Source organism: Marmota monax, unplaced genomic scaffold, assembly GCF_021218885.2.
Source record: "Marmota monax isolate L192 unplaced genomic scaffold, Marmota_monax_Labrador192_F-V1.1 WCK01_AAM20220418_F8-fsc00051, whole genome shotgun sequence".
NCBI lineage: Eukaryota > Metazoa > Chordata > Mammalia > Rodentia > Sciuridae > Marmota > Marmota monax.
The window spans coordinates 8,291,105-8,303,590 of record NW_026695202.1 but is presented as its reverse complement, the minus strand read 5'-3'; the positions used below and the strand labels follow the sequence as shown (position 1 = coordinate 8,303,590).

The window sequence follows — 12,486 nt, the reverse complement described above, 5'->3', positions numbered from 1 at the left end:
CGTGGGAGGACATCTCCATCTCAGGTGCTGGTGACCACACGTTTCCTTTCTTTTTGGAAACATGCTCTTTCTATGTTGTTAAGGGATCCTCCTTCCTCAGCCTCCCAGTAGCTGTGGGCCTCACTGGCCACCCCAGGGGGACATGACCATTCCATGCACACACACACACACACGCACATCCCATGCACAGGTGGGTTTTACTGTCCCCTCCCCAGTTTAAACTTGAAGACCACTGGGCACCACACGCTGGGTGAGGCACCAGTAGGTGATCTGGGGAGGAGGGGCTGGCGTTGGTGGGGGACAGACCACCTCTTCTTTAAGAACAGGAAATGCAAGGACACAGCTTCGTAACAAATCCACTTTAATTGATAGTGAACGAAGAGGTCCGGGACAGTGAGGGTGACAGGGTGAGACCAGGCCCCACACGCCTGTGGACAGGTGGCTGGTCTGCTCCGAGGGTTCTGACTGGGAGGATGGACAGCCAGGAGACAGAGCGGGGGTAGAGCTGCTGCACTGATGGCGGGCGGGGACAAGACGCAGGCAGGGGCCAGGTGTGCGGAGCCGGGGCCGGGGGCGTCTGCATTCACCTGTGGGCACATGTCCACACTGCCCATAGGGACCTCCCGGGGCAACAGGGGTCAGACGCCCCAGATCCCTGAAGAAGCATCGAGCGAGGGGGCGAAAGGGCCAGAGCTAGTCCTGCTTCTGCCACTTTGACTGGGTGACCTGGGCACGGATGGGGCTTACCTTCCTGGGCCTCCGAAAACTCACTCAGTGACTATTGTGGTTTCCTGTGACCTTAAACTTCAATATTTTTCAGGAGATTAGAACATAAACTGTATCTGTTGACAGCTGGGCCTGGTGGTGCCTGCCCATAATCCCAGTGACTCAGGAGGCTGAGGCACGAGGATCTCAATTTCAAAGCCAGCCTCAGCAACTTAGCAAGGCCCTAAGCAACTTAGTGAGACCCTTTCTCTTAAATAAAAAAATAAAAAGGGCTGGAGGTGCGGCTCAGTGGTTAGTGCCTTGGGGCTCCCAGTTCAGACCTGTGGCCTGGGCACCAGGAGAGGCCCGCAGGAGCCTTTCTCCTGCCTCCTCCCAGGCTCTGCTCTGACCTCAGCTGCCCCTCCTTTTGAGGCATCGAGGTGGACAGAGGCCAGAGCTGGGGATGTGAGCCCCTCACCCTCTCTGTTTCCTAGCACTCAGTAGGTGCTCAGTAAATGCTCCAGGAATGAACAGAGTAGAGGACAGCCCGCTCCCTGCCACAGAGCTCTGCCCTGATCTAGCTAGGAGGCAGGGCGGGCCTGGGCCACGTCACCTTCCCCTCCTGTCTCAGTGGCCGCCTGCCTGCCCAGAGGCCTGCAAGTGTCTGGGAACAGCGCAATCCGCTCCCTTACAGGCCAATGGTTACGTGCAGACAGACCACGGGACCCTGTCTGGAGCATGAGAGGAAGGTGTCCCCAGAGGAGGCAGGGAATCTGAAGTTGGGGCCCTAGGCAAGGACGGGTGGCGAGGCTTCCCTGTCTACCACTAACACAGCACGAGCCGCAAAGGAAGCCGCGGGGGTCAGACAGCAGCCCCGAGGGTGTGGCTCACGTGGGCGTGGCCTGGGAGGGCTGGTGGGCGTGGTCTGGGAGGGCGTGGCCTGGTGGGCGCGCCGCCCCTCCCCCCCCCACACACACTGGCTCGACATCCGGGAGCAGCAGGTGGGTGGACATGGCCGCCAGGGTCCCCCTGCCGGAAGCCGCTCCTGTCCAGCTGTTGGACTCTCAGTCCGCAACTTGTCCTCGGAGGCTCCCGACCTCTAGCATCAGCTTGTCTCCCAACCCAGCGACCGGAAGGCTCCAACTCAGGGCCCGCATCGGTCCTGACAGCTCCTGGTTGGCCCCTGTCCCCAGGGATACGTTGGTCTTCCCACGGAGCAGCCGAAGTCCGGGGAAGCCACGGACAAGAGGACAAGAGGGAAGTGGCGAGGGCAGAATGCTCAGGGCCTGGCGCCTGGGCCTCGGGCTGGTGCCAAAGGTCTTTGAACACAATGCTGCTGAGCTCTTGGGGACACCGCAGCGGGCGTCTGGGGCCACCTCCCTTAAGGCACTGCCCGAGCCCCTCCCCTGGGTCCCTCCCTCTCACTGGATGGTGCACTTGTCCCTCTCCCGGGCCTGGCCCTCCCGAAGGACCTTGGCCTTGATGTACTTGAGGTCACTGTTGACGCTGGGGCGGCGGGCGAAGGGCGACACCATGCCGTAGGCGCCCGTGTCCTTGACGCGGCGCATGCAGAAGGGCCGGGGGTGGAAGGCGTCGCCGTGCTGCACCGAGATCTTGCGGTGCAGCGCGGGGCTCATCTCGTGGGGCAGCTTGGCCATGCTGAAGAGCACGTAGAACATCTCGTCCACGTTGGTGTTCTTCTTGGCCGACACCTCGAAGTAGGCACAGTTCTCGTCGCCCGACACCAGCAGCTCGGCCTCGGTGGCGGGCACCTGGCGGCACAGCTCGCTGTGGTCGTTCTTGTTGCCGCAGATGACCATGGGCAGCTCGGCCGCCTCCTTGGTCTTATTCTTCAGGCAGGACTTGACCTCCAGGATCTGCTTTTGGAGGCGCTTGACCTCGTCGAAGGACTCCCGGTTGTCCAGGCTGAAGACCAGGATGAAGACGTCGCCTGCGGGAGAGAGCGAGGCCTGAGCGCGCGCGCCCTCCCAGCCGCTCCCCCGCAGAGTGAGGGAACCCCCGCGGCTCTGGGGTAGCGGCTGTTACTCTCCCCATCTGAATGTGACTGCAGGGCTGGAGGCAGGGGACCTGAGGACTTGAGGGGACTGTAGAGTGTTAGCAATTTCAAGGATGCTCTCAGATTTCAGGAGAGTCGAGTCCTGCCTGTCCTGCTCAGTGCATGTCCCCGGGACACGCAGCAGGAGCTCAGCAAACACCCGTGGCCATAGTTAAGGTCCAGATGCTGGCACCAAGGGCCCCAGGTGCGCATGCTCCTCCTCTGCTTACACCTGGCCTGGGGTGGCCTGCGACTCTCCAGCTCAGTTTCCTACCTGGACAACCTACTGGGTTATCTTGAGAGTTCCTGGAGATAGTGAATGCAGGTGGCACGCACTCAGCCTTCTCGAATGTCAGTGATGACAAGGACAGGCAGCTCTTCGAGCTCCCTGTTGGCTGCTCCCTAACTTCTCACAGCACCTCCGTGAGGGAGATTTCATTACTTTCCTATTACAGGTGAGCAAACCAAGCTCAGAAAGGGCAAGCAACCTGTCCAAGGTCACACAGCTTAAATGCCAAGCCAAGATTGCAACCCGATTCTGTCCTCGTGTGGCCCACGCCTGGCACACAGTAGGTGCTCTCTCTTCTTGAATAAACCATGAAATGAGCAGGTGAACATTACCTCCAAGGCCCTTGTTTCCTCTATTACAACTCTCGGCATCACTTAAAACAGTGACTCTCAACAGTGACTGGAAGCGGGAGGGGGCGGCAAGTGTGTGGCCAGCACCTCCACGTTCCTGCCCAGGTCACAGTTCCTATGACGGTCACCATCTATTCTCCAGGCTTCTTCTCACTTTCGCTTAGACTCAGAGTCCCTGTCTCACAGGCGAGGGAACAGGCTCAGAGGAGGTGGCCCTGGGACTCATCCTCGGGAGGAGATGGACAAGCCCAGCTTCTGGCAGAACCACCACCTTCTCCCTCTGGGCCCAGGGCCCACTGGTCCCCTATAATTGAGCATGTCATGTTCAGAACAGCGTCTGGCTGCAGTGTGCTCTGAACAGGGGGATCAGGGGCACGGGACTCCATCCCAGCTGGGGCCTGCACTCAGTGCTGGCCACAAGGCTGGCTGGGCCCAGGTGGGGCCTGTGAAGGACCTCAATGTTTTGAAGGGCACCAGCAAGGCAGCCCCAGCCCACCCACCGCTTCTGCCCTGGCAGCCAGCCCGTCCCATCAGGCTCATCTCAGCCCCCGAGGACGCGGCAGCCTGACATTTTTAAACGCGACACAGATGCCAAGCACCAAAAGCCCGACAGGGCAGCAGCTGGAGAGAGAGCCGGCAGCTGGAGAGAGAGCCGGCAGCGGGATTAATGGCTTCCAGAATTCCCTGCACACCAGCCCCAGGTCGGAAAACGAGGCACAGGCTGGAGAGGGAACAAAGCACCGCAGCAGATGTGCTCAGAGCGCCCGCGCACGCCCGCGCAGCACAGACAGACCAGGGCGCTGGAGGCCGCAGGGACACGCATCTGAATGCCAATGTGCTCATGGAGGGCCTGGAGGAGTCACCCTAGACTGAGGGGGCAGCCACGGGGGGACGCAGCGGCCCTGATGGGGACTCGGTCCCGGGCCCCGTCCTCTCTGTAGCGTGGGATGGAGGTGCGTCTGTGTAACTGGAAACTAACTGAAAACACACTCGGTCCTTCCCTGTGTCTCCCCGCACCTCCCTGTGATACCCGTCCCCAGAGCCCTCCCCAAGACTGGAAAAGCAGACGCCAGTGACACCCGCTGGGCTGGAGGAGGCCCCTGTGCTTTCTTTCTATGCTCACGGTCACACAGGGGACTGAGGTCATGCCTGCAGGGAGGCTGAGACGCCAGAAGGCCACACATCTAACTGCCAACCAAAGGCCGAGCCAGGATCTGAACCCAGGGCCACCCAGGGCCCCCGTCTACGTGCTCCCTCTCTAGAATATGGGTGAGGTGGGGGTCTGGGAGCAACCTAGGTCAGAGGATCAGCAAGGAGGCCTGGAGGAGGAAGCCACATGCCCGGGGAACTCACCTTGGGTCACCTATGAGCCTCCGCCCTGGTCAGGTGTGGAAAGAGGTGGGCAGGACATGGCTCCCCGAGCAGCAGGCTCTCAGTTGTAATGCTATTTCAGTGCTACCTGGAGTCCCTTGATCACACCCTCCCCTCTGCCCAGCAAAGGGAGGGACATGGTGGGACATGACAGTGTAACCGTATTGGGCACACTAGGAACATCAATTTTAAAGCCCAGAATTTAATGTCTTAATGCACTTAATGTCTGCTCACCAAGCACTTTACACGTATTAACTCATTTAATTTTCACGGGACCTTTGAGCCGGGTGTGCACGTGATCCCAGTTTCCAGAAGAGAAAACAGAGGCACAGAGAGATAAAGTCACTTGCCCCACAGGCCAAAACCAGGAAGCAGTGGAACCAGGACTGGGCCCCAGGCTGCCTCTGGACCTGTCCTCTCAGCTGCTTGATGTGCTGGCCAAGGGGACATCTGCAGGAGCTCCCCCTGCACCTCCGCCCCGTGGTAAAGGAGAGCCAGCCAGCCCAGCCAGCCACCTGGAACAAGTCACTTAACCTCTCAGCCTTGTTTCCCTGTGAGCAGAGGCAAGCGCTTGTCTGGAATTTAGCTGCGAGGATTACGCCCTGCCCACGGCTCCCATACGTGGGGCTGGTGCCCTCACCACCTGGTTGTTACTACAGGGTCCCTTCCTTTTGCCTGACCGCTGCCTGGGTCCTGCCCTGACCCCTGGGGAAGTGGCAAAGGCCTGAAAGGTCAGGAACCTGAGCCCAGATGTGGTCCCCAAGGCTCTGCCGGGTCTACTCCCTGAGCGGGGAGGTGGCAGCTTGACACAGCTCTGTCCCCTGGGCAGGAAGATCCCCAGTCCAGTCAGCTCCCGGCATGGCGCTGCCACCCGCCGCACCACCCGCGGTCTCACCTGTGAGGATGGACAGCCTCCGCATGGCGGGGAAGGGGTGGTTGCCAGAGGTATCCAGGATGTCCAGCTGGTACATGTCGCCGCGGATGTTGTAGACCTTGCGGTGGAAGTCCTCGATGGTGGGGGTGTACTGGTCCTCGAAGCGGCCATTGAGGAAGCGGGAGACGATGGAGCTCTTGCCCACCCTGGAGGCGCCCAGCACCACCATGCGGTAGGAGTTCTTGGCGGGCACGCTCAGCGTGCAGTTCCCGCTGGACAAGGTCTTCATCATGGCTCGGGGCTGCGGCAAAGCGAGGGGCAGGCGTCAGGAGGCCGGGGCCCAACCCAGCCCTGCCCCCCTGGTCGTGGGCCCAGGCCTCCCCAACCCGCGCCCCCTCCTGGGTCTCAATTTTTTGTCTGCAAAATTGCACCCGCGCCACCCGCGCCTGCGCCCTGGCCTTTCTTTACCCCCGTCCAGCCGCTCGCCCACTCGGTCACCCTCTGTCCACGCAGCCCCTGTCTGAGGGCAGCACGGATGTGAAGCCCCGCTTCCCCGCCAGCGGCGGTCCGTGGAGGGTTCCGCACAGGACTGGTCCTCAGAGAAGCTAAGCACAGTTGGAACCAGGCCTTCTGTCCCCAGCCTCTCCAGAGCCCCTGGTCCTGGGCTTGATCCAGAGGGTCCTCACATGCATCTAAGGGTGCTGTGGCCCAGAAGGAGGGAAAGGCCACGGGGAGGGGAGGACTCCCCTCGGGCCTGAGCTTGGTGTGCCCAAGGTGGCCCCCACCCCAGTGCCCCAGTCTCCTCTCCCACCCTCACTTCCAGCCTCCCCACCCGGGCCACCAGCCTCCTCTCTGCTTCCTGCCCAGATTCTCACCTCCCAGCCCCGGGACAACTGGACCTTCCCCCACACCTCCCGGGGCCACCGGAGCCTCTTGGCCTCATGGGAAAAGCTAAAACAGATCCAAACTCTGAACCCCAAGTGGAGACAAGCAAGCAGCCAGCCCCTGAGGACCACCCAGCCCAGCCCACCTCCCTTGGCCATGTCTTCCTCTGACAGCACCACCAGAATTCCCCCAGGACCCCGGGACCCCACCCTCTGCTCACACTAGTCCCTCCCCCAATTACCCTCCCCCTCTCCCTGCAGGGTCTCCTTCAAATGCCTCCGGTCCCACAGGACTCCCTCCCGTCTAGGAAGCTCTCCAATCCCAGAACTGCCCAGAGCACTGACCTACTGGGGCAGCAACACCCTGGCCTCTGCAAGGCGGGGTGCCACCTGAGGCTCCCGGCTGGGTGGCCAGTGAGGGCCACATGCCAGAGAAAGGGCAGCTGTGCAGCTCCCTGTGCAAGGAAGGCGCTGTCTCACCTCAACAAAGGGCTCTGTGTGCTCAGCTGTGGCCAGCGCCCCTGGGTGCCCGGTGCCCCTGGGTGCCCTGTCAGCAGCCCCAGGGCTCACCCATCAACCCCAAGGTAATCGCCATCATTTCCTGTCTATGAAAGGCCACCTGCCCCTGGCAATGGCGAGACCTCCTGGGAGTGAGTCCCTGGCACGTGCCCACACCTCGCAGCCCGGCCCGAGAGCCCCTGAGCAGCGACCGTCCTCAAGACACCCTCATGCAAGCTCTGTTATTTATTTATTTATTTATTTATTTATTTATTTTAGAGCCCTGGCTGGTGGCGTTTGTCATCTCCAGGGGTGCACACTCCTGTCACGGCCAACTCCCAGCTGCCAGCGTGACCTCAACAGATGAACCGCAGAGATGCTCGCAATGGGCAAGCTTGGCCCCCGGCCCCAGGCCCGCAGCCACAATGATGGTCCACCAGCCAAGCCCAGGCTGTGCCAAGGACGGTGCTAAGTACAGAGCCGTGATGACAGCTGACATTGATTTTGCCTTTAGCATTGTCAGTGTCCTGAGGGCTGCACATATAGTCACCAGCTCATCCTTCCAGTAACACCAGAAGGTCAGTGGCGAGAAAACAGAGGCACAGAGAGGTTAAGTCACTTGATCACACTTGTTCAGCCAGTGACCGGCAGAGGGGGACTGGACCCCAGGCACCCGCCTCTCTCCCGCACTTTACAGATAAGGGCCCCGTGATCACAAGACTATGGGATGCGCCCCCTGGGTTAATGAGGGCCTGGGTGGAGAGGCCAAGCCCGGACCTCCCAGCGGCCTCTCCCTCACACCAGTGCCTACGGCCATGACTAACCCCAGCCCATAAGGAAGGACCCCTGTGGTCTCCCCCAAGCCCCGCTCCAGGGACCTCGCCCTCGCCCTCGCCCCCAGCTGGGGCAGGCAGCAGGACCGGCTGCTCCGGCTCCCGTGGAGCTGGCTGAGCTCCTTCAAGCAGAAGGGGGAGGCCCCACCTCAGGACAGCCCCCCCCCCAAGTGCCCTGCAGCCCCAGGGACAGGTCCTGTCCATCACTGCCTTGGCCCAGCCTCAGCCCAGAGCCCCAGCCGGGACAGCGGGGACAGCGGGGGTGACACCAAGGACTGAATGAACTGGAGCGTGAGAGGAGGCAGCAGGGGCCGGAGAAGGAGGCGGGAAGTGGGAAGGGGAGCCGGGTCAGAGCGGCAGGCAGGGGGAAGGTAACCAGAGGCTTTCTCCCCTGGGAAGCCAGCGCCTTCACATGGCCCCAGCCACGTGGGGCAGTGATGCTCCAGGCACCTGGAGGCCAGGTGACAGGCCTCCCCCCCCCCCGCCCCCACAGCCTCCCTCCGCCTCCCTCCCCGGGGGGGGGGGAACGCTGCGGGGACCTGTGGCCGGCAGCCTCTGCCCTCAGCCAGGCGGACCCCACAGGGAGGAGCAGGCAGGGCTCAGAGTTTGGGGGCCTTTTGAGAGTCTGGTATCCAACCTTGGAGGCCCAGAGACTGAAGAGAACACCTGGATGTGGGCACTGACTGCTGAGTCCCCACAGGGCCATTCTGAGGGCAGCTGGGAGGCAGAATGTCCCTGGAACAGGAGCAGAGATGGGGTGCAGCTGACCAGCAGGCACCTCTCGCACCAGGCATGTGCCTTATTCCCATGACTTCACAACAGTCCAAGAGGAGGGTTCCCCATGGGCCACTTGACTGATGGGGACACCGATGCTCAGAGAGGTTGAGTCACTTGCCCTGGGTCACACAGCAGATGACTGGCTGGGCTGGGCTGAGAGCAGGCTTTTAGGCTCCAAAGCCTAGGCGCTCGGCACTGTGAAAACGCACCCCTCGGCCAACAGCGGAGTCTTTTGCTAAGCGGAGTCTGACTCAGTGAAGCGTCAGCTGGCAACAGGTGCAACAGACCCCAGGCACATTTTATCCTTATTCCCTCTGTCCCTCCAGGCAGCTGGGGGCAGTCACTACCCAGGACTCTCCTGCAAACTCTGCAAGTCAGCTCCCAGAGGGGCATCTTGGGTTTCCCTTCTGCCTTGCCTGTCCCCCAGGGCCTGCCTGGAAGACAGGTCTGACAGGCAATGACAGCAGGATGAGTCTGGGTGTGCCCCTCCCCCATGTGGTCCCCGGGGGGCTTGTCCCATCCTGCCCACCACTGCTCCGGTCCCTCCATTAGTGTGCACCCCAGCCTCTGGACACACGTCAGTCACTGGCCTCCGTGCCCTACCCCCAGGGTCCTGCGGACTTTGCAAAGCCAATCTCCCTGTCCTGGGCAGCTCTGGACGCAGAGAGCACACAGGCGGGAGCTCCCAGCAGACCAGCCCCGCCTCTCGCTGCCCACACCTGCTGCCCGGGTTGCACTGTTAAATAGGATGGTGCAGACACACCTAGCATGGAGCAGGGTCCAGTGGGAGGTCAAGAGGCTGCTTGCTGCTGACCCTGGACGCAGCAGTCTTAACAAACACAAGGTTCCTTTCTTTGAGACATTTTCTCTTGGAAACATGGGGCTACCTGGAGCAGCTAGGTCTGGTGGAACTGGGAGTGCTGGCAGAGGACTAGCAGGGACCGACCCCATCTTGTCCTTCTGATGCTAGGGGAGGCCCGAATCAAGAGCCCCTGAGCTGGCCATCCCTCCCCAGCCTGACCTCCCATCTTTCAGAGGTCCTGGACAACATCCTCCATCCTCCTCCCAGGGCTGGAGGCAAAGAGGGAGGCGACAAGTCCCTAGAGCTCTGGGAGGGGTCCTGGAGCCAGCAAGTACAGGAAGTCCTTCCCCGGCTCACTCTTAGCAGCTCAGGGGACTGTATGAGCAAGGGGCCCAGGACCTTCCTTCCTCGCGGGAGGTCCTTGCCAGGTCAGGGGAAGCCACCCACCCTTTTACCCCAGCACCCCCACTCCATCTAGGTATACAGAGGCTGCAGCTCGCAGCAGGAGTGTTTGGGAAGGCAGCGCTCCTCTCCCTGAGCAAGCTTCCCCCCTTAAAAGGCCTATGATTCTCCATCTCTTACACAGAAGGCCCCTAGCACTAAACCCAACACTCAGTAGAAGCTCAATAAATCTCTTTCCTGGGATAAGTCAAAAGTCTAGAGCCCAGGCTGACACAGAGAAGGTGCTCCCCTGTTTAATTCTCTTTCTAGACAGGCAAAGTTGCCAGATGGAGAGGGCACACAGTAGGTGCAAAAGCCACGTCAAGTTTCCCTGGCCTTGACGGCTTCTCTGAGCCCTTGCCCGATCTTCTCAGCTGCCCCACTTCACCCAGCACCTCAGCTCTGCTGGGGTGTTTGTCTCCTACCTGGGAAGGCCGGGCCCCCGGGCCTCTGGATCGGCTCGGGGGGCTGCCTGGAAGCGCCTGGAGGTGCGGAGAACCGCCTGCCGCTCCAGCCGCCGAGCCTCCCAGCGTCCGCGGCGGCTCCCGGGTCACTGCGCAGGGATCCTCCTCTGCGCGGCTCGGGGCGCCGGGCTGGGCGCGGCCGGCCGAGGAGGCGAGCGGAGCCGGGGCCCCATGGGTGGGCTCCGAGGGCTCAGCGGGGTCCGGGCACTGGGCGGGCTCCGGCTCGCCGTCGCCGGCCCTGCCGTGCCCTGACCCGGGGGCCTCCTGCTGAGCCAGGTGACCGGAGGCTTGGGGACGTCGGATCCGGGGTCCCGGCCTGGGGCTCCGGGGTTGGGGGAGGGATGGAGGGACGACTCCGGTCTTAAGGAGCGGCGCCCCGGAGACTCGGATCCTTCTGGGTGACTGTGGGTGTGTGCGTGGGTGCGCGTCCCAGGCTGGCTAGCCCGCCTCGGTCGCCTACGCTACCTTCCCCTGCCCAAAGGGGGTCTCCCGGGTGGGGACACAGGCGCTGCCGGCTCGGCCGCGGCCTCCTCCTCAGCCCGCAGCTCTGCAGCTCTGCCCGGCTGGAGCCCCGGCTCCCTTCTCCTTGCCAGGAGACGCCAGCCGCCGGAGGAGGAGCAGGGCGCTCGGCTCCGCGAGCGTGTGGGAGGAGGCCTTGAACGCCGCCCCAAGGTTCCGCGCTCCAAGTTAGCCGGAGCCGGCGCCGCCTCCCTGCTCGCCTCCTTTTCCCCCAGAGGAGGAGAACTTTCTGCGGGCTCGGCTCCTCCCTCCGCCCCTCTCCGGCTGGAGAACGCCCCCCTTTCCCCCTCAGAGCGAAGCTGCGGGTCCCTCCCCAGAGTGGTCGGAGCCCAAGCTCCCGATGGCGGCACCCGCGCCCTCTCCCGCCGGGCGAGCGTCGCCAGTGGTCCGGCCGCGCGGCGCCCACCTGCCCAGCAGCCCGCGAGCGACGGGTCCAGCCGCCTGCGCCCGCGCCTCCCTCCTCTGCCAGCCCCGCCCCCGAGCCCCGCCCCCGCCGCTCCGGCCAATGGGCAGAGGTCGCGCGGCCCGGCTCCGCCCCCGGCCCGCCCGCGCCCGCCCGGGCGCCGCAGTCTGCTGGTTCCGCGTGCCCAGGCGCGTGGGTCCGGGGCCGCGGGGACGGCCGAGGTTCTGGCGCGCGCACCGTGACCGGAAAGAGGCGCGGCACGAGCCTCGGAGGCTGACGTCTGCGCACGCATTCGCCCGCTCGACTGCCCCGGCCGCAGGTGACCGGCTGGGTCCTCAGCGGACCGCGCCTAGGGGGCTCCTGGGCGCTCCCCCCCGCCACGGAACCCCCAAGACCCTCCCAAATGCCCAATCTGCCCGCCCCGAGCCGTTGCCTCTTTCTTGAGGTCGCAATGCCAGCTGCACCCCGTGGACTGGCACATGGGCCGCGCACGTGCAATCTCGGGGGCGGGGTGGGGGCGCCCAGGAGTCACCTTGACCTAGCGCGACGGAATGGGAAGTCTGCGCCTGTGCGGGTCTGAGAGCGCTGCACCCAGAGCCCTGCCGGGGGGCTCCGTTGAGCCCCTGGGCAGCGCCTCTGTCGCCATATCCCCCACCCCTCCCCCACCCCCGTGTTGGGGATCGAATCCAAGCCTCGTGATTAATAGGCAGGCACCCGACCACTGAGCTACCCCAGCCCTCTCTTCACAGCGAAGGGTTTGCACGGGTCAGACGTCAGGGGATCTGACTGTGCCATATCTAGACACCACTTATTACTTAATATTTTCTTTAAATCCCAGATCCACTCTCCCCCACCCCCAACATATTTTTCAGAGACACGTTAATATCACTGCCTTAAATGGGAAACCAGTATGGCTTACCATAAATAGTCGGTACCAGTGGAATAAGCTCAATGGAAACAAAGCACAATTATTGGATTCTGGCTGGAATCTGTGTCCTGCCAAGGTTTGAGACGTGCCCTTAGTCAAAAGGGAGATGGGAAACGTTCCGACCATTCGCACCAGGGAGATTTTCCCCTTCATGTGTTCAGGAGGCTTCAAAGAGAATGTTCTCTGCGTTCCTCACTCCAAACCCTGAGCCTGGGGTGTCTGCCCATGTTAGCCCCACCTCAGCACCTGGCTCCCCACCTGGGGACCTGGCTCCCCGCCTCATGACAGCAGT

At 62.6% G+C, this 12,486-nt stretch overlaps 1 protein-coding gene across 2 annotated transcripts; it reads right to left on the bottom strand.

Annotated features, from left to right (window-relative positions):
• Nucleotides 1-344: 344 nt before the first annotated feature.
• Nucleotides 345-11,318, bottom strand: Rasd2 (RASD family member 2). 2 transcript variants are annotated; one of them, XM_046429739.2, is made up of 3 exons: nt 11,270-11,318; nt 5,667-5,946; nt 345-2,656 (listed from the first exon to the last, which is right to left on the bottom strand). In XM_046429739.2, exons 2-3 carry the CDS (start codon nt 5,935-5,937, stop codon nt 2,127-2,129), a joined length of 801 nt encoding a protein of 266 aa, XP_046285695.1. In that variant the 5' UTR covers nt 5,938-5,946; nt 11,270-11,318; the 3' UTR covers nt 345-2,126. The 2 variants fall into 2 exon arrangements, with proteins under 2 accessions (XP_046285695.1, XP_046285696.1); XM_046429740.2 differs by lacking the exon at nt 11,270-11,318 and adding an exon at nt 10,306-10,782.
• Between the last annotated feature and the right edge of the window lie 1,168 nt (nt 11,319-12,486).